The 25,767-nt window shown below is 39.5% G+C and overlaps 2 protein-coding genes across 2 annotated transcripts; both read left to right on the top strand.

Annotated features, from left to right (window-relative positions):
• Positions 1 to 936: 936 nt before the first annotated feature.
• LOC146465853 (uncharacterized) lies at positions 937 to 4,910 on the top strand. Its single transcript, XM_085128115.1, has 3 exons — positions 937 to 1,431; positions 2,984 to 3,537; positions 3,862 to 4,910. Exons 2-3 carry the CDS (start codon positions 2,986 to 2,988, stop codon positions 3,895 to 3,897), a joined length of 588 nt encoding a protein of 195 aa, XP_084984241.1. The 5' UTR covers positions 937 to 1,431; positions 2,984 to 2,985; the 3' UTR covers positions 3,898 to 4,910.
• A 12,438-nt stretch (positions 4,911 to 17,348) lies between these two features.
• On the top strand, positions 17,349 to 25,357 carry LOC146465852 (neurogenin-2-like). Its single transcript, XM_085127959.1, has 3 exons — positions 17,349 to 17,505; positions 22,610 to 23,172; positions 24,179 to 25,357. The coding sequence occupies exons 2-3, from the start codon at positions 22,612 to 22,614 to the stop codon at positions 24,212 to 24,214; spliced, it is 597 nt and encodes a 198-aa protein (XP_084984085.1). The 5' UTR covers positions 17,349 to 17,505; positions 22,610 to 22,611; the 3' UTR covers positions 24,215 to 25,357.
• Positions 25,358 to 25,767: the final 410 nt, after the last annotated feature.

Below are 25,767 nucleotides of genomic sequence, written 5' to 3'. Positions count from 1 at the left end.
CCTTTGATTCGAATCACAGGTTACAAAGGCCGCATTTGATTCACGCGCGTCAAAGGTGAAGTCAAATCTGATTCGAATCAATGATATTTGTCAATCGCCCAGCCAGAAGCCGCAATAAATTTTAGTCGGGGTCCAGTGTGAGCCGCCGATAAGATCCATTCAACAGAACAAATGTAAACACTGAAAATTTGCTTATGTATAGCGACAATCATCGCAACGATCGATGTATTTCTATGTTTACGTTCACTTGGTAAAGCCAAAATAGCAACTTTAGGAAGGTTGGAAGCTTCTTCCCATGTTATAAAACGCGACAGATTCCGTCGTGTGAACGGAGAAACGAATATTACCATGCTGAAAACAACAAGATTTAGGTCACGTGCTTGGTAAACAAAATCGTTCACATCTCAAGTTTCATTCGGCAACATCACGACGCGAGGAAAAAAATTACGGAGGTTCTTGGAAGAAAATCTGATCGCTTTTTAGTCGATTGGAAACCACGCAAAACCACCAAAACAACATACACGTCCACCTTTGCGTTGCTTTGCGTATATCGGAAGGAATGAGAGTGCGTTTGTAATTTAATTGTTTAAGCAAAATGCATTTCCGCAAGGCGGCATGGCGTCCACGATTCCTTATAGCGTAGTTTGTGGCGAGTACCTCTTTACGGTTACCACTATTCACTTCTGCATTCACGAGTTGGCTCACAGGAGCCTTCAAGGGCGCAAAAGGACCGATACAAGTATACTTAGAGTGGGTCGACATCGATACCAAATATTCGATACCAATCGATACTGGGGTTTCCCTAAACAATATCGATACTCGAGAGAAACATCAGTTGTTTTGATGCGTAGTATTGCGGCGTATATTTAGTATTGTTTGTATTTTGACCCGCACTGTGGGCTCGTCAAAATGCGCAACAACTCGCAAAAATATTTAACAATTATTCGCCGAAGGCGAAGTAAATATTGGTGAATATTCACCAATATTTACTGAGCCTAAGGCGAATAATTGTTTTAGTATAATTACTCAGGTGATTATAAGAGAAAAACAAGTACCGTCCGAAAAATGTCGATTTTGTTTGTTTGTTTCAAATCGTCACGCGTCAATGAACAGAGACGCGCAGTCTGCCGATCACATGCTCAATCGAAATCACATGCGCAATCGATAAACTGCACACGGCCTCGAGCAGAATGTCAGTATTCTTTAACTGCCGCTTCATCGAGACGAAGCATTGACTTCTGTGAATGAATGTTGTTTTTCTCCGACCCGTTTACCGAAATAGATGGAGATGAACCAGGCTGTTTGGTGTAAAACTCGAGCCGGGATCACAAGTGTTAGCGATAGCATTTAATTGCACAATTTCTTGTTGACATGATGGCTTCGCCGGTTAACGGACGTTTATAAATTGCCCTCGGAGATAAGCTGCTTCAGGTAGGAATTAAGTCATTTGTTGGCTTCACTAAGCAAGTACACGGTTGTCGCAGATGAAAATATTTTGTTGTGAGGCAGTGACTTTAGATGGTGGTCGAGAGCCGCTCGAACCGACAACAAACTAGTTTTCAGATTATAAAAACTGTTTTCTTTTCTCGTCACTGAAACGTAAAACTTACCGAGACATTTATTCATCTTGCTTTAATACTTACATGCTTTCAAATTCTGTCTTAAACTCGTTTTGTTTGTGAAATCATTCTGTTAATAAAGAAAATCTTGCTCGAATTTAACTTAATTTGTTGCCTTCATTTTAAGTCAACGAGATCGACAACATACAATTTACAAGGGTTTTTTATTACAATTGGCAAAATTTTCATCTGTTGCCTTCGAAAAGTGTCACCTCGGACTTAGCTGCATCTTTAGTGCCTTTCGGAATTGCATTTTCGTTCATCCTATTTACTTCTTTTTCAGAAATGTCAACAAATAGCTAAGCGGCCATTTTGAAAGTTAGTGCTCCCGCTATAATCACCTCGCGCGAGGTGATTATAGCAGGATATGACGCAATCCTCGACCAATCAGATCAACAGAATCTCTATAATCACCTGAGTAATTACACTAAAAAGCGATACTATATAACAAAACATCTAACATGAGATACTTATCTAGGGGGTACTTCCCTATGTGGGCTATACAGGTATGTGCGGCGCCAAAGTTTATGGTTTTTGGTCTGAAAATGGGTATGGATTCTAGAGACCAGATCTACGAATGGGTAGGAATATTATTTTAGAGGCCAGGCTCCGGTTGTTCAAAGGCCGGATAACTTTATCCTGCGGATAAGTCACTATCCGACAGTTTCAATCTGTGCAAATATTTCAGTATTTCTTCTTGTGCAAGCGAATATGCACACTCCAACCACAGTTAAGTTTGGGAGGGTACTAAAACCTTGTTCAACATTTAACGTGAAGTATAGTTTAGACACTGAATAGTGCCATATCCAGCGGATAAAGTTATCTGGCCTTTGAACAAGTGGACCTGGTCTGAAAAAGAATACCAGAAAATTACAGATTTGGTCTGAAATAGAGTCAGGGTTTGGGCAACCAAGCCACACAACCCCTCCAAAAGTTCCGAAGAGTGCACCTCCGGTAGAGCGAAAATAACGGCAAATATATAAACCCTGAAAATTCCGGATGAAATTTCCGAACATTTTGTCCTTCATGCGATGTACATACATTTTATTGACACATCCCCGCATGAGCCTATTTAATGATGAAGTAAACAACACATCAAATATTTTAGACTAATATACACTGACAATACTAAATTCCACTAACTTAAATAATAGTGAGCTTTCTAGAATGATTTACAATCGATATTTCCGGATTGTTTATACAATGGTTAATGCCCTAGGTCGGTGATGTTTTCTCTTTAGTATCATCCTCGGAGACCCAGGGGCAGCTGGTCGGGACTTAACTTTCGATCATGAATTTACGTAAATTTTTTTTTCCAAGTTTAACCTCCTAATTCACCCTCTACTATCCGTTTTTACTTTCAGTTATGGAATGCTTTATTGAAGACCAAACAAAGAAACCAGCTCGAAAACGTCAAATGTCCAGAGAAAAGCGACTCTTAGCAAACCGACACGAACGAGAACGGGTCCGAAGGATGAACGATGCCTACGAACAGCTACGAAGCACGATTCCCAATTACGAAGAAACCCGAGTGAAGACAAAACTAGAACTACTGCAGATCGCTACAAATTACATCCAAAGCTTGAAGGACCGCCTCCAGAGTCTTAGTCAGAATGGCTATAATTCTCCAATTAATTCCCTAATGCACCCGTCCAAGTATGACATGGAGAACGGAGCTTTAAAGTCGGGGTCCCGGCTCCCCGATTACCCGTATTCGCCTCAGTCCCCTGCTCAGCCACCCCCGTTATCCCAGCTCCCCCTGGGTCACTTTGCTCCCCATCAGACAGTTTCCATTGGATTGCAGTTCCCTGTGTCACAGACGACCCGCCCTGAAAGCTCCAGCCACGATTTTTGCAGCCTGTTCACCAGCACTGTTGCTGATTCGCACGCGGAAGAGAGTTTCTTATTCAGCTTACAGGTAGCTACTAGTTTCAGAGGAATGATTCCACGTTTAAACATATTTAAACTCGGTTACTATTTTGAAATATTTGTATTTGATGAGGATGTTTTCATTTCATCTTAACAATTGTTCTGAAGCTGTTGTTTATCATACTAGTTAAATTTCTCACATTTTGGCACAAACATTCTTGACTTTGCTCCTCTCGGATTAAAATTTCACGGAAACTGTTTAATAGCAGATGTCGGTTTTTGCCAAGTTTGCCGACATATCTCTCAAGTTCATGTATCTCAACTCGATGTAATTCTAACAAATAACATTTGTTCAATTTTCTCCCTCAAACAGAACGCAGCTTCCAGCTTCTACAATGAAGACCAGTAAGCCTGATTAGTGGACACAGAGAACATTGAATTAAACTGAATCTATCGTATGGCGAGCCAACTGCATTAGACCAACGCTGTTTTCACTTCCGAAATGAGCTCCAGTGGCTCCTTGTAGCTACTTGTTATATTTTATATTTGTCACCGTGTAGGATGTATTGTAGCAGAATCGTTGAAGGGCCTATATTGGATCGCAAGAAGATTTTTCTTTTCATACAAGGTTCGTACATATTTTTGTATCCAAAATTCAAGACTTTTTCCATATTTTCTTTTTCCAGACTCAAAGTTATGAGTCATATCACACTCCTAAAACAGAAAGAATTTTGGTTTAGACGATTAAGATGAAATTCGACTAGCTGACATAGATTTCACTTAACACTTTTAAAAGCACTTGCTGTAGATCCGAACAAACTCCACACTTATTTCCAGACTTCATCTTAATTTTCCTAACCTTTTCCGCGTCTGGATTTCTTGTTTGCAGATTTCCATACTTTTTTCAAGAATTGCATACTCTGTGCGAACCTTGTCTACAGTGCTTAGCGTTTGACCAGGTCTGACTTGAGATCCAGATTTGGGTGATTAAAAAAAGAAAAACAAAACAAAACAAAAATTATAGCGTTACCATTATAACGTTTCTCAGTAACGTCTGAGAGTTACACAGGCAGAAATTAGTGTTGGAAGAAGTGTCCAAGCTTTTTTTTTTACATGGCCTTTGTTGAAAAGCCATGACCCCCTCCTCCCGGAGGGTGGGAGGGGGGTACTTCATCATCATCTTTATTTATTTAATATCTTTTTTTTAAAAAACACGGTAAATACATCAGGCTTCAACAATTTAATATAAAAGCAACAACTCATTACAAGAGACTATGTATGCAGATTAATCTTCTATAATTTAAAATATTGCTAACTATTAAAGAAAAGTAAACTAAATTAAAGCCTGTTTTACATGAATGCCGTGTCGGAATTAATTAGCAGTCGTCGGAAATTAGTCAGAGATGCTGCTTGCATAGCAGCTGAGGGTAAACTGTTCCAGAGGACTGCACCACTATAGAGAAAGCTTTTTTTGTAATAGTTAGTACGTGGCAAGGGAATAGCAAGCTTCTTATCAGAATCGCGCAAATTGACCCATGTTTGGGTATAGGGGTTACCCCTGGGGGTTTGAAACTCTGACCCTGTTTGGGACCAAAATAACCTTAAATACCTACCCTGCGTAGGACAAAGCCCATTTTAAAGACCCTATTTAGATACTGAATACAATAGTCCTAAAAATGATCTACTCTTGACCGATAACCTGCTAAATTGATACAGCAGATAAACGTCTCCAATCTCGGATTGCTTAATACTCGACAACAGTCTTGCAGACATACCCTGTCTAGGATAGGTCCAGACCCTGATTAGGACAGACTCGCTCGAAATTATACACCCTGTTCAGGACAGAGGGGCCCAATCCACCGGCACGTCCCGGGAAAGGCCTTATAGGCGAGAATATTTTTCCAGGGGTCAATTCAATAAAACTTTTACACTTGTAATCTACAAGTCGGACAATTGTATTTACAAGCGCAGCCGGAGACGAGTTTAATAAAAATCGGAACAAGTCCAGGTTACAACTGTCCGACCTGTAATTACAGGTGTAACGCTACACGTGTAAAATATGGGAAGAATCCAATTTAATAACACTTTTACAAGAGTCCGATTTGTATTTTTACAAGAGTCCAACTTGTAAATCACAAGTGCAAAATACAAATCGCTTGTCACTTGTGAACACACTGAGAAAGACTTCAGAAAAAAAATTGTAGTGTAAAAACATGTCGTCTTCGAGAGAAAAGGAACTCGACGAGCTCCTGAGACGTCAGATAGTCCGTCGACCTAGGAAATTTGAGGAAAGACGGCTGTTTGAGGCCCAAAAAGCCGAGGGAATTTCGAGAGAAGTTTCGTCTCCCTGTCGACGCCGTTCGGCCATCTTTTGGAATTAATAGGCCCGCGCTTGGGACAGAACGAGATGTAACCGAGCGCGAACTGCAAGACAGCAACTTTTAGTATTTCTCCACTTCCTTGGTACAAATTCCTTCTATCACATAATGCACTCTTGTCATGGTATCTCCATATCAACAGTATGGAATATCATTCATCGCGTTCTATGGCATTCTTAAGGAAAGGTTCTGTGCTCTACAGAGGGGAATGAGAGTGAGAAACATGAAAAGAGCTGCCGAGATTATCAAGTGCATGTGCTGTTATACTGCACAACCTCTGCATTCTGTTTAGTGATAACGGTGATGATCCTCTTGACGATGCAGATCTCGACATTGAAGAAGATGAGCTAGATATCGACAACAGAGAAACAAGAGGACAGACAACAGCAGTTGCTGCAGCACTTCCTATGAGTGTGAAAAATAAAATCTAATGACACTTCAAAATTTAATCTGTTTCAATATCATCAAAAGAGAGCAGTCCACGACGAAATACGCCATATTTTTTGGAAGGGCATTAATATGTCATTTGTTACTCAATGACGATAATCATTACATTTATTTTGCAACAAGACTGTCAAAAAGTGCACATCTACCTTACTAGGAAAAGAAAAAGAAACTGTAGGTCACAATCGTGCTAGTTTAATTGGTAACCATGGTCTTATTTTAAGTGCAAAAACCTTTCACAGGTTGCAATTTACAGTTTTTCCACTCAATATTCAAAGTATTATAATATAAATGTAATAAGTTCAGCAACTGTCCAAACGATTACTGATTTCGTCTTGTTAAATGCCATTTTGCAATTGGACGCTGTTTAATAAAATTATTTAATTTTCAAGATCTTTTCTGAGCCTTTTTATCTCCAATCTTAGCTCTATATTTTCCAGTTGGAGTTTTCTTTTTCTAAGGCGCAGTATGTCGTCCTTTAGATCTGCTGCCTTGTTATGTGCAGTTGATGATATCCCCTTGGCCTTTCTAACTGATGGCAGAGCCTCACGTCTGATTTTTCTTGGCCTTTTGTTTTTAAGACAGTGTGCTTGGATAGCATTTTTGGTGAGCCGCCCCTGCCATTGCCAGTTTCAGCGGCAGAAACTTGCACTTCGCTGACGCGACTTGTTTTGCCTTCTTCGTCACTGTCGACTGAAATGGCGCTAAAACTATCATTTTGTGGTCCCTCAGAAGCTGGGCTAAAAGTAACGTTTGTTGCTTGGATAACATGCTCAACAATGGTCTCAAGAATATCTAACTGAGAACGAAGAAAGGAGAACCGCATATATATTAATTGAAGGGATAGAAGGGACATACACGTATTCAAAAAATACACGTATTCAAACGGAGTTTACAATTGTAAGGCTACAATTGTAATTTACACTTGTATTCTGACCAGGGATACACGTGTAAATTCCAGTGTGGAGAATTCTTTGATTGAATCCTTGTATTTACAAGTCGGACTTTACACGTGTAAATTACACGTGTAAAAACTACAAATGTAATTTCTTTATTGAATTGACCCCAGCATTGCCTCAGCGAGGTGCAAGGCCTTGAACTGACAAACTCGCTATTTTGCCTTCACTACACAACCAAGCAAACTCTAAGTCTATGAGGCATGGGTGCGTTGGTCAGCCAAGCCCAAGATATGTTTGAATTAACACATCAATAAGATTACAGCAAAATGGATAAAAAAAAATGCATCGATATCCTACATGGCCTCAGCCGGACACGTAAACGCCAAAAACCACTGATTGGGAAAAGTAGGGACACGTGTATCCCCGACCAGTACTATGTGCTATTATTGGGATTTTAATTTAGGTTATAATTTAAACAACAAAACAGAAAGATAAATTAAAGAACAATATTTACATAAAACCAATCCAAAAAATAAAACTTATCCGAAATTGCGAGTGGTAAGGCTGACCGTAGAATGTCAAAAGTTCCTCTTTTTACAAACGTGCTAACCATGAGCCTTCGCGTACTACGCTTGCACCCAGTTCCCTGTTTCGTGTCCTCAAAAATAAAGTAATTGATGTCAATACAGATTATCACAAATTACATCATGTACGAATGCTGATACAGACCAGGGGCATTGGAAAGAAACGTTTGTGCGTGTGCACTAGCTTTAAAAGAAGATCATTTTGAAATAATCACAAATGTCGACCAATCACCACAACGGAGTGTCTTTGCTTTGTGTTTCATTGAAGAGAAGGCTTCGACTTCGCATGGAGTAAATTTGTTTTCTCTGTTACTGTGTCCAAGCTGGCCATAATACCCTGTAACATAAAATAAGTTATTTTTGTTATAAGGAAAAAGGTGTTACATTTACCTATCACGTTGCTAAGTTTCACGGTTGCTACCCAAGTACAATTTGACTTGCGGCTCCCACGACCAACAAATTTCGCGCGCTTTTTCTCTCGGGAAAGTTTGAAGTTGAGAATGATGTATTATTCAGTAAGTGACATAGGCATACTCGGAAAAAAATCCGAGTGCTCCTATCAGGTGTCGAACCTAAGACCTTCCGATTACTACTTCGGACTGCCACTCGGGTTTTTTTCCGAGTATGCCTGTGTCACTTATTGAATGATACACCATTCTCATTTATTCACCAGGCTTAAAATATTCCATCACATCGGATCAGGGTTACTGGTCTTTATTGTAGAAGCTAGAAGCTGCGTTCTGTTTGAGAGTGAAAATTGAACAAGTGTTATTATAGAATTACATCGAGTTGAGATACATGAACTTGAGAGAAAATGCCGGCAAAAACCGACATCTTCTGTTAAACAGTTTTCATGAAATGTTAATCCGAGAGAGCACCAAGTCAAGAATTTTTCGGCCAAAACGTGCGAATGTAACTTGTATGATAACCAACAGCTTCATAAGATTTGTTAAGATTAACAAAAACATCCTCATCAAATACAAATATTTCAAAATAGTAACCGAGTTTAAATATGTTTAAACGTAAAATCATTCCTCTGAAGCTAGTAGCTACCTGTAAGCTGAACAAGAAACTCTCTTCCGCGTGCAAATCAGCAACAGTGCTAGTGAACAAGCTGCAAAAATCGTGGGCGGAGCTTGCAGGGCAGGTCCTCACTGACACAGGGAATTGGGATCCAATGGAAACTTTCTGATGGGGAGCAAAGTGACACAGGGGGAGCTGGGATAACGGGGATGGCTGAGCAGGGGACTGAGGCGAATACGGGTAATCGGGGATCCGGGACCCCGACTTTAAAGCTCCGTTCTCCATGTCATACGTAGCCTCCCACGCAGTCGTTTTTAGGGGACTCGAATTACCTCCTCCCCACAAACGCCTGCTTACCCAAGCGCCACATTCCTTTCCCATTGTTTTAATCCCCAGCACCCTAGCCAATCATCATTGAGGCATTGTCTAATGATATCAAATCAAATTGCTGTTTACAATGGCCGCTTCCGTTTACCGCGAGCCTGGTACAGTCTCTGGTACAGTCTTGAGAGATGCGGGAGTTATAAGTTCGAATATAGATATTTTTTCACTTCTGGAATGGCTGGTCATGGCTGAAACGCCAAAACAAATATCGAATGTGAATACAAGCGCTTCTTCTGCATCGTTTTGACAACGTTATCTGCCGAAGGAGTCAATTTAAATCTTCGGGAAAGTGTAACCGATCTTCCCCGCCTGATCGAGTTGACATTCGGGTGCAGAAACTCTGGAGCAGATTTGTTTGTTTGTACGAAGTGCTACGAGAGACTTTATAATACTCGATTCGAGAGAGCAAACAGGAATGCAGAAGGTATCAAGGGGAGATCTGCAGTATTTATCAGTCCATTAAGACTATTAAATGCAATGTTAAACGACAACGATCAACTTGTGGTCCTTGTGGAAAATGACGCACATGCCCCGAACGAATTGCAACAACAAAGCGAGTTTCAACTGCAAAATCTTTAAACTTTACCGACATATCGGTTAATATATCGGTTTCCTCCACACCGACAAGGTCGACAAGATTGAAGGCAAAGCTTGATAAAGTATTATTGAAGCGACTTTGCGTAACCAGTCTGCAAATTGACGAAAATACTGCTATTTCCCGTGACGAATTCTTTGCCGGATTGCAGTCAGTTGATAGGCATTTACACAAGAAATTTTGAACGTAGGGCAAACGGTGCTCAAAGCTCACGTAAGTTCGGTCAAGTTCTGTCTCTGCCGTGATGTTTTTCACTGTTCTCGCGATAGGCGTTCTGAGGTCAAGGTCAACCTTCCAGATTTTAGAAGGTTCACTGTGATTGGCTGAGCGGCGGAAAGGAATGTGGCGCTTGGGTAAGCAGGCGTTTGTGGGGAGGAGGTAATTCGAGTCCCCTAAAAACGACTGCGTGGGAGGCTATGTCATACGTGGACGGGTGCAATAGGGAATTAATTGGAGAATTATACCCATTCTGAGTAAGACTCTGGCGGTGGTCCTTCTAGCTTTGGATGTAATTTGTAGCGATCCGCAGTAGTTCTAGTTTTGTCTTCACTCGGGTTTCTTCGTAGTTGGGAATCGTGCTTCGTAGCTGTTCGTAGGCATCGTTCATCCTTCGGACCCGTTCTCGCTCGTGTCGGTTTGCTAAGAGTCGCTTTTCTCTGGACATTTGTCGTTTTTGGGCTGGTTTCTTTGTTTGGTCTTCAATAAAGCATTCCATAACTGAAACTGAAAACAGATAGTAGAGAGTGAATGAGGGGATTAAACTTGAAAAAAAAAGTTACGTAAATTCGGGTTGTTGTTTTTTTCTCATTGCGTGAAATTAGACAAGAATTGATATCTGGGGAATTTTGCGGCTTATTCTCAAACAAACAAAAAAGAAATTAAATGTAAACAAGAATCCTGTTTTTTTCCGGTAAACCTGGGTCAAGTCCCGCCTTTTCTCAGTAGGTTTTTTTCCATCACTTCGATGTACGTAAAATGAAATTCATTGCTGCGTAAAGAAGCCTTCTCTCTTTCTTACAGTCCATATATCACCTTTCACTCAGGTCCTCGTTTGTTTTCTTTTTTTGTTTCTTATTTTTTTATTGTTTAAGTGAAAATTATTCAAATGTAGAAGATACCGAGCACGACTTTCCTAGGGTAATGTTATCAGTTATGAACTCCTGAGTGCATCCGTTCAAGATGAGATAAACAATCTTAAGTTCTGTTTTCAGTCGTGTTTGAAAGTTTACCAAGTTTTGTCCTTTGGCACTCCAAGGGGAAGCTAAAGATTAATTACGGTGGCTATCGATGCGACCATGAATTTGCGATGTTTTACAAAGTAGCTGTTATTTAAGACTGTAGATGTTGCCCGGAAAGAACATAAAACTTTTTGAAACTTATCGATCAATGATTTGTTTAGACTTTCTTGCCCACGTTTGGACGCCTTACCTTTACTGCAGCCGTGTTAAAAATTTATGAAACAAAAAAAAAACTATCCGAGCTACAAAGCGATCTTTCTCTTCCTTCCTTAAAATACGCTTTAAAATGGTCAGCACTTACCAGCTCGTGTGAGTATTGGTTACCTAATTACGCTTCACGAAAGAAGCTTGAGTCTTGCGCATAACTGAGAGGGTGTCGATGTGTAAATTCCATTTCGCACATGCAATGCGTGATTGGACGAATTTTGTTAAGGTCATTCCCCTGTTTTGCAGTGCGCAACTCTACTGCGCATAATGGCAAAATAAAAAATTTACGCTCATTTCTAGCTACTACTGAGTATCACTCAATCTGACTTGCATCTAACGGCAAAATTCTTAATATGCATTTTGCGCGGAAATTAAGGTGTTTTCATAAGACTCACCCCAGTCCCTTCGCGGAGAAACCAGTTTTGAAGCTCGATTTACCACTGCTTTGTGAAATATCTGCAAAACCAACCCGGTGAACCTATTTTCTCTTTTCCGATTACTAACCACAATATCGTTTGCCAACTACCGTGAAAATTTAAGGATAATCCTAGTGTTAGAAATAGCAAATTTTGCGCCTAAAATCTAGCCAATGGACATTTTGGCCTACCTTCACAGGTAATGAATTAGATTATTTTGTTGAATATCTCAGTAGTACTGGTTAGGAATAGTTTTCAAACAGATTTCACATCGAAAATGATTTATGAACAGGGAAAAAATTCTATGAAATGAGCCGTTAACTGTTCTCTTCAGAAAATAATTCCCGTTTTTGGCAAATGCTCTATTTTAGTCCTTTTTGTCCAAAAATGCAGAAATTACCATATTTCAATGCTTCGTTGCTGAAGAACAAGCACGGTGATCCCCTCTTTTTATTTCATTTTTGCAGTTTACATATAGTGAACCACACATGGGCAAAGTTTGGAAAAATCTGATTGTTGGTTCTATTTTAGGGGAATGACCTTAAGTTAGGTTAAAACTGACAAGTTTGTTTTTTGTTAGTTCCTGTCAAATATCATTCTATCTGTTAGTGTCGCCTTATCGTTAATCTGCTGCGAACTGTGTTGCGTCGTCGTCTAAATCTCTCTATTGTTTACCAAAGAGTTCCGTGTGTGTTAAAACGGGGAACAGTTGTTTCGGAAACAAAACGTCTTTCGAGACAGTGATGAACAATTTTTGGTATTTCGTTGTTAGAAAGTTCAAAATGTTTTTGTAAGTAAAATGTTTCGCGTGCGCCCAAACAGATAAAAATAAAAACGTTTCGGAAACAATGATTCTGGAAAACTGTTTCTGCACTTGTGTGACACACCTTGGAAACTTGTCTTGTCAACAAAATTCCGATGCAAGTTGCTGAAAAGTAGGCTATAAGGTTATTGTTCCTTAATTATCATGCTTTTTTGACGCCCTGTCCTATTTGGACCAACTCTTTTTGGTTTTGAGAGGGTTGATCCAATGGGATGTGGCCAAAGCGTGTATTGATTTTGTTCTTCCTTTCTTTCCTCCTTTCATCATTTCTGCCTTCTTTTTTGGATTGACAGAAAGGACGACTTTTTGCTGCATTAACTTGTACGTGATGCTGTCAAACCACTTGTCATTTTCTTTAAAATGTTTGAATTAATAGAATAAATTTTAAAAACACGTGTATTCATTGTGGTACCATATATAGACTGTATAGTTATTACTTTGGACCAAAGTTTTACGTGGCTGTTTTTATACGAGAGACGCATGATCTATCTCGGCGAACTTGATCTGGAGTGCGTCTGATTACGCCATCATGCATGTCGTAGTTCGTCTTGTACAAAGACGGGCACAAGACGCAGTATGCGTTTAGATGAACTATTTATTTTAGTGCGTCTTCAGTGACGCACAATCAAAGATACTTCGTTCACACGCTTCACGCTTCGTCCACACGCTTGTGTCTGTTCTAGGGGTTGTTTACATGGAGGGAGGAAGATCCTAGCACTAGGAAGATCCTAGAAGGCGGAAAAACTTTTCGTTTCCTTTACATGCAGAAATTTCGGCCGAAGTGGATACCAAGTGGAGAAGGGAAAGAAGAATAACTTTCGCCCTTTAGTAGCTGAACGCCCGGCGGCCGCCATGTTTGTTCTTTTTGTCCCTAGTACTAGGATCTTCCGAGCGAAAGTAGTTAACATGGTGCTATGATCTTCCTTGTGCTATGATCTTCCTATCTCTTAGCGAGGAAGTTCCTATCTCTAGGAAGATCCTAGCGCTAGGGCCAAGTACAACTGAATAGAGAAAAGATATGGCGCTAGGATGATCCGCCCTCTAGGATCTTCCTCCCTCCATGTAAACAGCCCCTTAATCTACACTAGACGCGCGAACTTCGACACGTATAACCAGACGCACTTCGGATGTTTGCCCACGTTCGTCCCAGACGGCTTCTTTGTATAACAACGTCCTCAAAGGGGAAGTATCATGGGGATTTTGACCTTTTCAAAAGTATCATGAAAATGGTGCGACAACACCTTCACTTAGTTACAAAATAATTCTAGAACATCAAGAAAATGAAATCAACTGAATTCGTGAAAGGAACAACTCATGACGTGCTCTGGTTTATTTTGGAAACGAAACTGCGAGAACTTGAAAACAGTTAGCCCAACTTTTTTCAAGTTGCCGTCCATTCTAACCCAGTCCATCTGTGGCCAGAGACACTCATCAATAGTCTTAGTACAATGAAGTGATAATTTACATCAAATTTGAGCGGTACTTTTAGGTTTCTGTTGATAATTAAACGCTTTGGAGTTTTTGATATAACACTAAATTCCTGTGATACTTCCCCTTTAAAATCAGTTTCTCTTGTGCTGTATTTTTTCTAAATTTGTATCTTTGTATTTAATCTGTATTTTAAAGTGTATTTCATTGAACGGAGTACCTGAAAACTAGCTATGCAGGTAAGCATTTCCGCCACTTAAATTAAATTCTATCAATTTTTATGTGTGTAGAGCCGTAGGCCGAATTGGCTAAACTCAGGCGAAATTCCGCAAGATTAAGCAGGATAATTGTTTTATTATTCAATACAGTGATTAAAAAAGCACAATTTCAGAACGGGTGGAGAAGATCTTTATTTTGCCATTTTCTCCCCGACACACGATATTACGTATATCGCGGGATATCTTTACTACGGACGACGAATATTCAGTGCAACATGACCATATTTGGGTATTGCAGATAGCCGGAGACGATCTTTATTTTGCCATTTTTCTCCCCGACACACGAAATTACGTATATCGTAATCTGTTGATTACGGACGAAGAATATGTAGTGCACATATTTGGCCATATTTGGGCAGTGTTACCATGCGTCAAATAATAGTTTCTGAGCGTTTCTGTGACTTTTTGTGTAATAGCCCAGAGATGATAACTTGTCAACTGAGTTCACGTGCAAGTCGATCAGATTCTTTATGATTCACGTGTCAGCGTGAGGCACGCAGTTTTGAAAAGACCGTGGAAATTTGCACATGCGCAATTAACAATAACAACATCCAGAGTCAAGTGCGTTTTGGGAGAGTGTCATGTGTGCAATGCAAAACAATTTCCCTTTTACTATAATTAATTTGAAGTGCAGAGTTACATTCAAGATAGGAAACAAAAATGAAAACGATTTCGCTTGAATGGCCCAAGATTGTTTTAGGGTGGATTTCAAGAATTAGTCTCAGTGGTTACGCAACGTTGTCGGATATTTGTGTCCAGTTATTTAAGTCCAGTTCAGACGCCATTCCAAAAGGAAACTTAAGCAACGACGACGGCGACGGCAACGACAACGCCGCAAAACAATAGCTTTAATGAGGAAAAACAATCACCCTGCATATACGTTTTAAATTTTAGTACATTTCTTTGCTGTCCTCTGAAAAACAAAAACGTGAAATGACCAAATTCAAGGTTTTGTGGAGAACGTGAACACACAACGGTGAATGTTTCATGTTCTTTAATTCTTAATTTGAACGCCACTCCTACCACCGAGTCCGCAAGATCAAGTTGAAAATAAACACCTCAAATGTTTATTCGAGATCCGGCGTTTATGTTTACTCGACCTTACGTAAGGATTTGCCATCGTGATATGAACTGTAAGTTATAAAATGCTGTATACCGGGTTTTTTTTTTTTTTTTCTTTTTCATGTAAATTTCTTCCTGAATAGGCCTTATTACGGTTTTCGACGCCATTTTGACGAGTAGGCAAACAGGCTTGATATAACAGTGTTTGTATGGAAATCCGATGTCAAATAATTTTCATAAAACATCGCTTCTGAAAAATTCATGAATTGGAAAGTTTTGGCACTAGGAAAAGGATTTTAAGAAAAAAATTGGAGGGATGTAGCTGTGCCAGAAAGCGTGCAGTCGTGTTTTGAACTTTCCATACATTTCCCTCTATTTTTTCCTGCGAACTATTTTTAGTAGCAGTTCACGGCTGGTTCGCTTTACAGACAAATGTATGGAAAGTTCAAAACACCACTGGACGCCTTCTGGCACAGCTACATCCCTCCAATCTTTTTCTTAAAATCCTTTTCCTAGTGCCAAAAGTTTCCAATTGACGAATTTTTCACAAGCGATGTTTTACGAAAATTATTTGACATTGGATTTCCATACAAACACTGTTATTTCAAGCCTGTTTGCCTACTCGTCAAAATGGCGTCGAAAACCGTGATAAGACCTATTGCTTGAATCAAGCTGTCAAAAATTATACAATAGCCTTTTTGTCAAATGCAAGATCCACAAAAGCAGAGATTTAAATAGACATCGTGGGCATTTAATCGAGAAACTATATGGCGTCAAGTTCGGGAATCGAACCATGGCTACATTGGTGGGAGGCGAGTGCTCTTAAACACTGCCCTTTCCCTGCTCCCCCAACTTGATCGTGAGCGGAGAGGAGAGAGAGAGATATATAGGAAAAAAGGTTAATCTGGGCTTTATTTCGTAAAACGTTTTAAAATTAAAACTCCTTAAATGTTCAAACAGTACTGAACATTTCATTTTTCAAAATTTTCTAGCAAACGGTGGCAAGCTAGTAGAAAGTGAATGCAACTTCTGGGAGAACGCGACAGACTAAATTGGTTGAAATGACGATAAGAAAAGTTCCGTGCAACTTGGGATTGTCTTTTACAGGAGGTATTCTTTGATCTCCTAATTAGCACAAATTAACAAAACATAAGTCAGTTTGAAGAGTACAAATGAATGTTGTGCCTTTAGCAACACAAACGATGGGTATCAGAAAAGTAATTCTGCAATTTATGTTAAAGAGCTAAAGTGAACCAATGAATTTCACACTGAACGTTAGCCCTAGTAAGGAAATGGGAGATCACACGAGGCGAAGAAAAAATCTTTGACCTCGACGGGAATCGAATCCACGACCTCCAGGTTTGATAGTCCATTGCTCTACCGACTGAGGTACTTTAGTAATATTTAAAACAAGAGTAGCAGTGTTTTATCGGGATTTAAAACCACAAGGCGCAGCCGAGTGGTTTTAGACCCGATAAAACACGTGCTGCGAGTTTTTTGAACGACTTCAAAAACATTCCTGGAAAAGCGTGTGTCAAGAGAGTTCATTACAATGATGCTCTTGTAAACATTGGAAATTAGCATACGAGAAAAACATTAAACGCCGCATACTAATAAGGAGGAGGTTTTATCGGGTTTTAAAACCACTGCACGTGATGTTTTATCGACCATTTGATAGGTCAATGGGCGTATGAATTATTAATGAGTTAATTATTAATAAGTAGGGACTACGCCATTAATTAGGATATATTAGAAGAATATGTTGAATATCAAACGAGTTACTCTGTCATGGATAGAAAGACTGTGCAAAGTTAGAGTATTGTGTCAATCTTGGAAGAAGACGGTTGAGAACTTACTTCAAATGATTCAAAAGTTGTTAGGGGTTAAGAGTTGCATCACAGCACACCAAACATCTGTGGATCTGACAACTTTTAAAGCAAGTTCTCAAACGCCTTTTTCCAAGATTGACACATACATCAACTTTGCACAATATCTCTGTTCTTACCAGGTGCAAGATGTAAGCAATGACGTCATCAAAGATTGCCCTGTATTTGGAGGAAGGAGCGAGCGGGGAACTGGGTTCGAGTTAATCTGACTTGTTGAGGGAGAAAATTTCGAAAGAATGGTAACTTGATAACGAACGTTTAGAAGCGAGGCTTAGAGCAATTTGTGGTCGTGGACGCCGTCTGTAGAACCTTCACCGATACGCTCGATCAATTTCCTCGCTGTTTATCCTCAAGAAGGAGACTACATTTGAGGTAAGTTCTCGTTACACGGATTGCAGTAGACAGCTGCAATTGATTAACTTAATTGACTTCTTAATGGCTGGAAAAGCCGATACAAGCTCTTATAGCTAGGAAAATTTAAAGAAGATTAGATTATCTCCTGGCCGAGTAGTTTTACATAGCATCACAGGAAAGCTCCTTGGTTTGTCTCTTGTTTTTCGGAATGCATGTGTCCAGAAAAGAAAGCCTTATATACATCTCTATCTTGAACAGCAAACGATAACGCTCTTAGTGTATTGGACCTTCGGGGAAACTATTCTCAAGAACTTTGATTCACAGCTTCGCCTAGAAACTTCATTTGAGACGTATATAAGATATGTTTACGCGATGCAACCCGGCAGGATAAGTGCAAAAAATGGGTCCTTGGTCATTCGAAGGGCTGTATGCTACTGTTTGCCCGACGACTCCCTGTTCCCATTCATGTCTGGCATAAGAGTAGGGACGTTTCAAAGCAAAATGTGCAAGCAGGATCTGCCAAAACCTGAAAACGTGCAACTCTCTGGGAGACATTTTTGAACCCGCGCCAGTAAAACAAAACTTCCTCTTCAAAGATAGGAAGCACCGCGCACAGCTGAATTAATGGTGTTTATGCTCTACTTCGTAAATTAATAGACTTTCTTGGATTTTTACTGGTTAAAACTTATCTCCTTACTTAAACGCTTTGACAGGTTTTAAAGAAAATAATCATCGGCTTGCAAATGCTTTGACTCTCTCCAGAAATAGCTGCAGCAACGCAACCAAAAATTGTGACCCCACCCATATCTCCCCACACCCCCAGGGGCAACGATACTTCTACGCTCTATTAGAAACAACAAAAAAACACTATCATTCAACAAAAAAGACTTATAGCTTTCATTTTTAAGCTAAAGGAGTCCGGAAAAAGATTAAAGATTTTTAACTAACGAAGAAAATCAGGAAGAGACAATGGCAATTTTTCCTGCCTTGTTGATACTTTCCGCCGCCATTTTCTGAACAAGCTATTGCATTGTCACTTCAAACATACTTTACTGATGCTTGCCACTTTATCCTTTCAAAAGAGTTAGTCATTTGAGCGCTTGAGCGTCTCAAAATCGATTATGCAAATTTGAATAATTGTAGGAGAGATGAATGGGAAAATTCTAGGCAAAACGACGGTTTTCGAACTAGAGGGTAGAAGAGTTTCAACGAAATTGAGTTAAGCTTGTGACTTTATCGACTGTCGTGGGGCAGCGCTGTTGGCAATTGTAAATTTCTAGTTCAGTGCAGAAGTACATTCAGAAGGAATAGTTCATTTTCGTTTGGTGCAATCGTAGAGGAAAGTTTGAGTATGCTTGGATTCATAATGTAATGCAAACAATTGTTTCGCTTTGTTTTGCTTTATTTTTTGCATTAGTGGGTGGTCGCATAAGCTATGCTCGAAATATTTTCTAGCAAATTAATGACATTTCTTTTAAAGCAGTATTTTCAATTTTTTTATCAAACCCTTTAGTTCACAAACAGTACTAAAACGTTTTGGTGATGAGTTGGTGTCTTGCAAAAGAACTATCTCACACATATATTCGCTGACCTATCGGCGAGGTCAATAAGTTCGTTTCTTATTGTTTTTAATAAAATACATTAGCTCGATTATTTTTACGACCCCTGCGCAACTTAACGTCCATCGCAAATAACACTTTGGTTTTAAATTTAAAATACATAACTACTCCAGAAGTTTTGTAATGTGGTTGTAAGTTACCCTGAATGTTAATTCAATTTTTCTTCAAAACATTCATCTTTTCGCTTGGATAGTTCATAACATGGCTTGTTGTTTACATTCCGGAGAGGCACACTTTTTCCGTTATCAAAACAGAGTGTGTCACGTTGCAAACGATGAAAGAGTAGCTAAAAACCGGGATGCTTACCATTTACATGGAAAACCCGAAAATTCCAGTTGGAAAATCAAATGGTAGGCATCATTCCATTTGGATTACTTCTGAAATTATTGGCTTCTGGTCGAAGTGATGCATTTTTATCACTCCTTTTGGGATTTACAGCTGATGTTCATACATTTTGCATGTTATCCATCTTCTGTTAAGACAAGCTAAATCATTTCGTATTTATGCCGAAAATTTCCATCCGGATGTTCTGCGTAAATGGTAAGCACCCCTATACTCTATTTAACTTATTAAGCTCAGACGAACTTATAAGGACGTTGCCTACTATTGTTACTGCACAAACGTTCTGCGCATCGCGAGATACTCGGGTTTCCTATGGGTGGTGCCCACTAATAAAGGAATATTTTTACGCGGTTTAAAACTATACGGAGAAGGCAGAACTTAGCAAACGTCGTTGGTATCGCAAAAAAAAATTGGGGGTAACCATGCATTTTTCAAAGAAAATTAAGCTTCAATTTATGAAAAAAATCCCATACATTGTTTTATATTTTGGCACGTTTTAGAGATATTGTTGCTTAATTATCTCTGAAAAATGCGTGGTTACCCCCAATTTTCTTTTTGGATTCCAATAGGCCTTGCTAAGATCTGCTTTTCCTGCATAGTCATAAACCGCACAAAAATACTTCGGTATTGGTAGGCTTGCAAGAACAACAAGAAGACAATTTAATGGTCGCTGTTTCTCGGGCTTGGTATAATCGCTCATATACCATGGCCGCTAAGCCAATCAAATCCGTGGAATTGCATTATACAATGATCCAGTTTTTATTAAACTTTATTAATTCTGCAAACGCGCGTATGAAATGGAACTGGTTTCATGCCATCGCTTTATTATAAGATTTTTAAAGCCTGGTTTTCACTAGCGACACAAGCACAAGCATAAGAGCTTTATGTTAAAGGAAAACGAAATCGACGCAAGCACTGACAAGAAAAGGAAAATTATGAAATTTGTCCTTTTGATAGTGCATGTAATTGTGCTTGTATCGAGGCTATTTTCACGGCAAAATAAGCTCTCTTTTGCTTGTGCTAATGCTAGGCTTTAGCAGCGCGGACTTCCAATCCACGAATACTACATTACGTTACTTATCACAACATCTCATACTGCACATAAGCACTTGAACCATGCACTTATTATGTGATTTATTTCGCTCGATCAACCATTTAAGGTACTACATTGGTCGTTTTATACTGGAGTTTTTGTCTGGTTCATATATAGTCTTTTCTCCTCTGGTTATTGATGTCGCAGTTCCTCAGTATAACGACAGATCTTAAATGTTTTCGTAAGCGGTTCTTGTGACGCCACCGGGAGTCAAGGAGGATTCGAAAAGCTTTGAAAACATACTGAGCAAGTTGACGCAGAGTATTTCCACAGCTGTTTTGCCGAGCTCTTTCAAACCTTTACGATCGTTACTTTAACAAACGGAAATTACCCAGGGCTTTTTTTACAGAGGCACCCAAAGGGAACATAAGAGAAAATCACTTAAAATGTTACCCTCTATTTTCCGAGATCTCACGGTGGCTTTTTAATTAAGGGATATTTATGTAAGTTAATGCAGTGTGATCTGATTGGATGCTTTAGCTGTTTTAGGCAACGGATACTCATTTCCCGAATTAACGAGCTGTTGTTGGTTTTATGAAAATGTTAGTGGGCCTTACTTCGCAATTTTCATCGAGACATTTGCCCTTCAGAAAACGAGAGGAATTAGTTTTCCAGTGTATCGAAATTTCGAGCTGACATTTCGCCGGAGAAATCTTCAGATTTCCTTTAAGCTCGGAGATCCTTGAAGTTTGAAGTTCTACAAGAACAGTTTCAGGCAACAATAAAAAAAAACCATTAAAGTGACCGCAACCGAAAGAGCAGAAGTTTCGTTCCACTTGGCACTCAACGCCAAAAACAAAAACTATAAACACAAAAAAATATAAATAATTATTGAAAAAATCCCTTGTCATTTCTTAGTCTAAACAGTTACTTGATCCTCTGGTGTGAACGATATTAAAGCTATCAAAATAAATTATATAATGTTTACAACTGATTAGGAAATCCTTATCAGAAGGCTGTCTACGGCACTGAAAAACGTCTTTTCTCGACAAAACAAGGCAAGTACTCTTTTAACTGTTTGTAATAAAACTCTTTTGGCAGTAACATCAAGGGCATCCCATGGTTCCTTTCGTGGGATATCTGTTCGGAAGCGACATAACCGTCTCAGAAATTTCGATGAAATTGTGAGGAAAAACTGGCGTTTACTTTAGCGAAAGGTCACCCGAAACTTTCGCAACGCAGAAAAGCTAATCCCTTTTATTCTCCGAGAGACAAATACTTCGTTAAAAGTGCCAAAAAATGCCAAGTAGCATTATCGAAAAGCCAATAACGGCTCGTAAATTGGGGGAATAAGTTTCCGTTTCCAAAAACTCTTTGCAATTTAACTTTTCAGCTAAAGAATCCGAACAGATTCATCAAACTGAATTTGCCTTGACTCAATTTAACTTTTCAGCTAAAGAATCCGAACAGATTGATCAAACTGAATTTGCCTTGACTCATAAAATGAAAAAACAAATTTGATCTCATATCAGATATGTGATACATCCGACATATTTGATAGCGGAATTTTCAGCGGAATTTATGGCAAGCAAAAGTGTTTAGAAAGTTAAGACAGCTATTGCTGCCATTATTATTTTCCTCCGCAGCTGCTCTGTTATTTTGTTTGATTTTGAAGTTTTATAAGCTTTTGTTCGTGTTTATTTTGTGGTACCATGTTTAGCGGTTAAGACGTGCCAGTTTGCACTGTTGCTTCAGGAAATAACCAACTTATCTCACGCCTTAATTTGTCTTGTAAAAAATATTTTTGTATAAATATCTAATGAGCATGCAAAAATAACTAAATGAGAAAAACCGTACATTTTTCAGAACATATTTCAGAGATTAATTCCAAATAAACTCGCCTGATAGGCCATTTTCGAGTTTCTTTGAACCTCATTATGAAAGCGAAGCTAAGTGTAAAGTTTTCATTGTGAAAATTTGTTTTCATTTATATGCAAACAAAACTAATTTTCAAATGAAAAGCTTTACACTTAGCCTCGCTTTCATAATGAGGTTCACAGCTACTCGGAAATGGTCTATTGGCTTTTGAATTTTAAATTCTCGGCTCAATCTTTAATTCCCTTTTCAGCCATGGAATGTTTTACGGTAGACCGAATGAAGAAACCAAGAAAAAGGCAGATGTCGCGAGCCAAGCGAATATTGGCCAATCGACGTGAGAGAGAACGGGTCCGCAAGATGAACGACGCCTTTGAAGAGCTACGAAACACGATTCCAAACTACGAAGAAACCCGAGTGAAAACGAAACTGGAATTGCTGCGGATTGCTACGAATTACATCCAAAGTCTCAAAGATTCCATCCAGAATAGCACAAGCATTCACGATGGCTATAATTCTCCAATGAATGCGCTAATGTACCAATCGGCGTTTGAGATGGAGACTAACGGATCATCTAAATCGGGTTCCCGGATCTCAGATTACCCGTATCCGCCTCAGTTCCCAGCTCCCCCACCGCCGGCGTTCACTGAGCTAACTAGTTTCCAGTTCACTTCCCACCAGGCCGTTTCCCATGGGTCGCAGTTACCCTCGTTACTGTCCAGCAGCGCTGAGAGTTCCCCGCAAGATTTTTGCGGTCTTTTGTCTACCAGCCTTGTTGATTCTCACTCCGGTGAGAGTCTGTTATACAATCTGCAGGTAAATAAAATGGTGTGATGCTTTGCCAACTTATAATTCAATTTCGAGTTTGCGTGAACAGTTGTCAAAATCAGTGGGGGTAAATCTCTCCTAATTGAACACTGCAACACAGTCCTGCATCTAACCGTGTTTACTTTTTCGATATTTCTTTTCTGTACCGGAAAAAAACTTCATGAAATCCAGTGTTCCTGTTGTGAGCCTTGCCGATCCAGTAAACCTGTACCTGCATCCTTCAAAAGCTCTATTTTCACTAGACCCTGTCAACCTGGGGCTGCATTGTTTTTGTTTGTTTATTTAGGGTTAGGAGCATTGTTCTGTCGTTCGTTCTTTTGTCCTCTCCACCATCCACATAAGATGTTCCAAATGGTACAGGTCGCCCCTACCGATCTTCAGGGGGGGGGGGGGGGGTGCATGTCCAAGAGGAGTGTTGAGAGGGTTGCAGCCCCTACTATAAGGGATTAAAAAGACACTTCTTTTTTTTTTCAAAACTTTTAAAATGAAAATATACTAGCTATTCCAAACCCCCGCACTGATTATCTAACGAGACGTTTTTCATTCAGTGGAGCTCAGTTGTGGAACAGAATTACGACGAGCGACTTCCTTGAACGATTTTAAGCCTAAATTGAGGCGCCAGAGTCTTAAATAAATTATAAGTAAGATTTTAAACGCGGCCTCCAAGAAAAGCAGCCTTTATTGTTTGAAATCTATTTATTTTGCAATAGTGGTTTGGTAGATAGATTGTTAGTTGATAATAATTAATAAGCTGATGGAAATACCGTGTTTAAAAAAATTTATCCTATCCTATCCTATTAAAACTTCCTGGTATAGCGAGACCCCTTGACCACCTCCTCTCCCTCCCCATCCCCCCTCCTACCACCCCATACACACACATAACAGCTCACACCGACTGACCCAACCCCCTCTTCTGGCAAAAAAAGAAACCCCGGATTCGCTCTTGCTCTTTAGATGTACAATTAATGTTGGCGTATCTATTTTTTCTAAACAGAATGCAGGCAGCAGCTTCTACATCGAGGGCCACTAAAGAAGACAATAAGCCATAGTCCCACGCTTCGAATGAATATCATGCAGACGCTATTTCTTTAGACCGAAATGTTTTCATTACGGAAACCGGTGAATTTTTAGCAGGCGTCTTTTATGCTACATAAGCACGATTACATGTCGTAAGCCTACTTTAAAACTTGCCTTAACATATCTTAACGATAGTCGTAGTTACATGAGGCCAATTTTACCCAGGGAAATGGCACATTTATCTGGGAAATGCTCTTTTGTACGTGTGACCAATTTTACCCAGGAAAATTTACCTAGATAAACAAACCATGGTTACGTCAAAGAGAACAATTTATTAATTGAGGGCAGATTATTAATGTTGAATCCTACTTTACCTGGGAAAAAGCCGGCTTAGTGTGACCACGGCTGATTTTGCGACATCTTAAATTTGCTGTTTTGTAAGAGCCATCCTGATACCTTTATAGATTGCTAGGATCCACCTTTCTAAATAGTTGTGCGACTGAATTATCGTGCGGATAGTTGAAAGGAAAACCGAATTAGAGCGAACGAGCCGAGAGAAAGCTGGGGGGACCTCTTATCCCTCTCTTCTCTCTTTCTTTTCTGTTTTTCTTCTTTTTCGCTCGTTTACGTCTCGTCAAGCTTACTGGCTCTTTTGCTATCCCCACTTGACTGTCCATAAATAGGTCTGCCAGCAGTTTGAAAGCTTTATTTCGTGTTGATTTTATTGTAGTTATTTTTGTGATTAGGTTTGCAAAAAATAAATTTAGTGAACTATTTGCTTTGTACATTTCCCAGCTTTTTGTATGCAGCAAATCGAACAAATTAACCTGGCAACTTTTTGCACGTTTTCTTTTTAATAAATAAAAAACTATCACAGTTGTGTACGCAACTTATGCTCCGCGATACCGGTGCGGTACTAACTGAGCTATCATCCATTCTAATTGGCTTGCCGTGATGGCTCAATTGGTAAAGCACCGCTGCACGGGTGGGTTCGAATTCCTTGCAGTCCACGACTAATTTTTTCAGGCTTTCTTTTCGCAACCACACACTCAATTTTTCATCCGCAGTTCACATTTGTGATGATATTGATACACTGTCTCAAACTATTAGCTTGCGATGGATGATCAAGGTGAAAATGAAGTGTAACTTGGAAATGTTGGCTCACTTTCTCAACTTCTGCTATTGTGTCTTGAAAAAAAATATTTCATGAATTTTCTATTTAGCAAGAACTCCATGATTGAACCCGTCGCAATTCTTTGAAGACAAGATTTTCGGTTAAACTAAAGATCTTGTGCCACGTTCGTGACCCACAAGAAAGACATAACAGGAGCTAGGGACGACTGAAACCCTCCCAAGCACCCAAGGGAACTTAAGCAACGCCGACGGCGACGACAGCAACAACGCCGCATAACAACAGGTTTAATGAGGAAAAACAATCGCTCTGCACGTGCGTTTTAAATTTTGATACATTTCTGTGCCGCCCTCTGCAAAACAACAACGTGAAATGACCAAATTCAAGGTTCTGTGCAGAACGTGAACGCACGGCAGTGAATTTTTCATTCACTT

Source organism: Pavona decussata, unplaced genomic scaffold (genome assembly GCF_977016875.1).
Source record: "Pavona decussata unplaced genomic scaffold, jaPavDecu1.1 SCAFFOLD_155, whole genome shotgun sequence".
NCBI lineage: Eukaryota > Metazoa > Cnidaria > Anthozoa > Scleractinia > Agariciidae > Pavona > Pavona decussata.
Note: the sequence above shows the minus strand (reverse complement) of the source record. Positions and strands in the feature narration are given on the sequence as shown.

What these genes read in the sequence shown, in the direction of transcription:
- LOC146465853 (XM_085128115.1), top strand. Translation starts at nt 2,986, where the DNA reads ATGGAATGCTTTATTGAAGACCAAACAAAGAAACCAGCTCGAAAACGT. An exon ending in GTTTCTTATTCAGCTTACAG is followed by an intron (nt 3,538 to 3,861) that starts GTAGCTACTAGT and finishes TCCCTCAAACAG; the next exon opens with AACGCAGCTTCCAGCTTCTA.
- LOC146465852 (XM_085127959.1), top strand. Translation starts at nt 22,612, where the DNA reads ATGGAATGTTTTACGGTAGACCGAATGAAGAAACCAAGAAAAAGGCAG. An exon ending in GTCTGTTATACAATCTGCAG is followed by an intron (nt 23,173 to 24,178) that starts GTAAATAAAATG and finishes TTTTCTAAACAG; the next exon opens with AATGCAGGCAGCAGCTTCTA.